The sequence below is a fragment of the Lampris incognitus genome, chromosome 8 (genome assembly GCF_029633865.1).
Source record: "Lampris incognitus isolate fLamInc1 chromosome 8, fLamInc1.hap2, whole genome shotgun sequence".
NCBI classification, from domain to species: Eukaryota; Metazoa; Chordata; class Actinopteri; order Lampriformes; family Lampridae; genus Lampris; species Lampris incognitus.
This window is the reverse complement of record NC_079218.1, coordinates 45,316,178-45,320,198: the sequence shown is the minus strand read 5'-3', so window position 1 is coordinate 45,320,198 and position 4,021 is coordinate 45,316,178. Positions and strand designations below refer to the sequence as shown.

The 4,021-nt window shown below is 54.1% G+C and overlaps 1 protein-coding gene across 1 annotated transcript in view; it reads right to left on the bottom strand.

Moving 5' to 3' along the window:
• The window catches only part of nbeaa (neurobeachin a), a 134,350-nt gene extending 131,104 nt beyond the window's left edge, over nucleotides 1-3,246 (bottom strand). The window contains exon 1 of the mRNA XM_056284328.1: nucleotides 2,947-3,246. Coding sequence (XP_056140303.1) covers nucleotides 2,947-3,246 — 300 coding nt within the window. The remainder of the gene's footprint in view (nucleotides 1-2,946) is intronic.
• Between the last annotated feature and the right edge of the window lie 775 nt (nucleotides 3,247-4,021).

Below are 4,021 nucleotides of genomic sequence, written 5' to 3'. Positions count from 1 at the left end.
GAAAGGTAACACCAGGTGGTCTCTGGGAGTGGAGTCAAGCAGCTCAATCAATGAGCTGTGTTGCCTTGACAACTGTGCAGCCTTGTTGATAGTAACAGCTGAGTGACACCCCCCCAACAAACACACACGCAAAATCACAATGAAAATGTGTGTGTGTGTGTGTTCATAGGTATATGAGCACTCCAGTGTTATTGACTGTGTGCACTGGCTGCAGGATAACGTACTGCATCTCCAGCATCCTCATTAAACCCAGAAAGGACAGAAGTACGCTGACAGAGGGACTGACAGGCTAGCTTGTTCTATTCTTTTACATCGGTGTGTTGTGCATACCCTTCAGTACTGCTCCCTTTCTGTTTATTCCTCTCATGTAATTTACCACCCCCTTTTTTTTTTTTTCTTGTACAACCATGCAAACCGTTTCAACCCAACGCCATCTTCCTTTGCGTATGGAACAAGCAGCATATACAATCAAGCCGACAAGCCATCCGTTCCTCCGAGCTGCGGCGGAGCCTGATCAATACAAGTCTGGCTGATGTGGTCTCCCACATTGGCTGCAATAATGGATCAGGGTTTTTTTTTTTAGGCCACAGCGGACTCATTATTCCAAGAGCATGACCGCTGAGGGTTCCTGCCTCCACAACACTTTGTTTCAACTCTTTTAATTAAGGAGCTGGGCAACAGAATTCCATAACAGGCTCGGGTTATTGCAGCCTTGCAACCAGGACTGATCGTTCAATTCGGGACCGAGGAGAGAGTAACGCTTTACATAACCCACACGCGTTGTCAGGGTTCTCCTCTAACTGTGGAGGAGGCAGATTTGTAAGGTGCTGCCCAGGCCTTCGCAAATAAACGCACGAGCGTGTTACGGAATAACATCTCATCCTAACGGGAGCCACATTTCTCTCACAAGCGAAAACAGGTTTTCGGTTCGACTCGCGCCTCTGCCTTGGCCTAGATGTTGAAACTGAATGCCCCACTGATCCGATGTGAACCGATCCTGAATCCTTTCCCCTTCCGCTGCATCAGCTGGTGATTTCTGAGCACATAGCCACTGCAGCATCCTGCCACCACCTCCTCTCTCTCTCTCTCTCTCTCTGTATCGCTCTCCTCCCCCACCCTTCCTCAAGCCCCCCTGCTCCTCCTCCACCTCCTGCTTTTAAATGCATGGCGCTGCCAGCAAGGCTAGCCTATGCAGGCAACATTACTCCCTCTCATCTCTGCCAGACTGAAGGGAGGCCATAGAAAAAGGATGGATGGTTATCAGCACATGTAGCCCAGCAGGTTTTAAGGCAAGGCAAGGTTGAAATGAGCAGCAAGCCCTCGGTCTCCTACTCCCCCCCCCCCTCACACACACACACATACACACACCACACAATTTCCCATGCAGAATGAATAATCAGTTGGAGATATAAGTCAACTAGAATCCAGACGGCTAAACATCTGACTGAGAGGAAAATGGTTAGCCCAACTGCCGGCTGTCCAGTTCCGCCATGCATCAAGTGGATAAATAGTCCACAGGTCACACAAAGTCAGCCATACAGACATCCTCTAAGAACAGAAGCATTGCATAAACATTATATGCTATGCACCTGCCATTAAAAAAAAAAAAGGGAAAGAAAGAAAGAAGGATTCAGGATGTGGGGTCCTTCTTATGGCAAATTTGTAATGTCATGCAGCAAAGCGCCACGGTCCCTCATCATCCTGACGGATGCACAGAGGAGGAAAGCAGCCGAGCAGCATCTACACCAAGACCTAATCTGCTTTACTTTTTTTTTTCTTCTTTTTTTTTTACTCGTCTGTTTCGTGACGGGACACGCGGCTGACAGAAAATAAATAAATAAATAAAATTTGAAGGAAAACAAAAATGAGGTGGCACTGAATTTTCTGCTGAGTTGTGTAGGGCAGGCCCAGCATCGCCGATGAAGACACCGCTAGAGGGGCAAAGACTATGGCGGCTAGTTGTGTGTGTGTGTGGGGGGGGGGGGGGAGGCTGTACGCGTCTGAGCCACAGTAAACAGGTGCAGCAGCGGCTCTGTAACCCGCCGGATCGCGGCAATCTAGACCCCCCCCCCACGCCCCCCGGTAACCTCCATTGTTCCAAGTACCCCACACCACTTTTCTTTTGCGCACAGAAAGGGGCCTACCTCCGACCACGGCTGCGGGCCTGTGCAGAATTGGGAGCTATTCTCGCAATACACCGGCGTATGGCGATAGCTGCGTGCTAGCCGGGCCTTTGTTCGCGTTTGCCGTCAACCCGCGGCTGGTTTCGAACACGCACAGCCGCGCAGCAGCGTGGCTTCCTGCGCCGGGGGAAACGACCCAAGCGCGGACGGCGAGTATTGCGCAACATCGCACGGTTTCGCCGTCCGCCTGTACAGATGGGCCGACGGGGGGGGGGGGGTGTCAGGGGAAACAGCCCGCCGCACGCGCACCGGCTGTGTCCTCTTAAAGCCTGATTAAAATTGCAAATGCCGGAGGGAGGAGGGGTAAAAAAAAAAAAGGTTTTTGAAGACAAGAGTAGAGCAGGGCTTCCTGGCGTTGATGGGCAACTGCCAGCGAACGGGTCATTTAGTCAACAATGGCCGGTGGCTCGGGCTGCCCTCCGCGGTGCGAGTCACATGCTTCGTTTAGCCGCGTTCGCCTTTATAACAACACACCACAGCCTCCTCCCCTCCCCGTAACGATCGAGTGTCGTTTGATCCGCATAGAATAGAAGATGAAGAAGAAGAAGAACAACAACACATCTATCCTCTGAACAAACAAATGACATCATCCTCTGACCGCCACACAACCGGGGAGGGGGGGCATCGTAAATAAAACATAGCAGGTTAGGGCGCAGTGATTCCGCTTTTACATGGCTGCACTGCCCCCCCCTCCTCCACGCGCGCGCCCCCATGTGTGTGTGTGCCGTGCGCGCGCGCGCGCTACACAGATAAGTCCACTCACCAGGTTCAGCACCGTCTCCACGATGTCCCGGTTGCTAACCTCCCCGACCTGGATCAGGCCCACCAGTACGGCGAATTTCATCTGAATATTCCTGATCGGGACGGCGGGGTTGATCACCCCGGCCGGGAGGACCATAGAGCTGGCTGCGGACACCATCCTCTCCCCGGTGGCGGCGGCGAGGCCAGCGCCCGTAACGCCGTGCGGCGGCGGCGCGGAGCCCGGCGGCTGGTGAGAGTCCCGATCCGTATCCGTCAGCGAAGCCGAGCCCGGTGCTGCCGAAACCGGCTTGTCGCTCGACATTTCCACCTTGGAAACGGGAGGAGAGGAGCGGTCTCCGCTTATCTCTCGCACCTGCGCTACAGCTCAGACGTCTGCCGCTGCACAAAAACCATCAACGGCGCAGGGGGGGGGCAGGGGGGAGAGGGGGGGGAGAGAGAAGGAACCGGCAGCAGCAGCCAGAGGAGGGGAAAACGGTTTGATGATGTATCCTCCGAATTGACCCCTATCCTCCTGGAGGTGCGTAAGAAACCCATAGGGCTGGAAATTAGGATCGAATCTCGACGCCGGACAGAACTGCGCGGTCCCGTCGCTCTCTCCTCTTGTCTGTCTCTCCTCTCTCCTAGCTGTCTCTCCCTCTTTGTGTGTGTGTGTCTCTCTCTCTCTCTCTCTCTCTCTCTCTCTCTGGCAGGTTGCAGTCAGTGCGGTCGTCGACAGAGCGCCATGTTGACGCCCCCTACCGTCTATGGTAGGTGTGTGCTGGCCACGCCTGCGCACTGGAGACTGCTGGGGGCGGTGGGGTGGGGAGGGGAGGGGGGGTGCTGGAACAGAATAGGATGCTAGCCATGCATAGGCTCACTGGCATTCCTACAGGATGTCACACACGCAACAACAAAAAAAAATCTTAACAAGCGAACTGATGACTTTGTGTCGGGTGTAATCAGACTGGACCTGCTGCACATTCGAGGCGCAACCCTGAAGATTCTGACACAGACTTCCCGCCCGTCAGGAGAGTCTGGCTCCCAGACAGGGGTCGCTTATAAATTCAGAGGCAACATGTCTGCATGCCCCCCCCCCC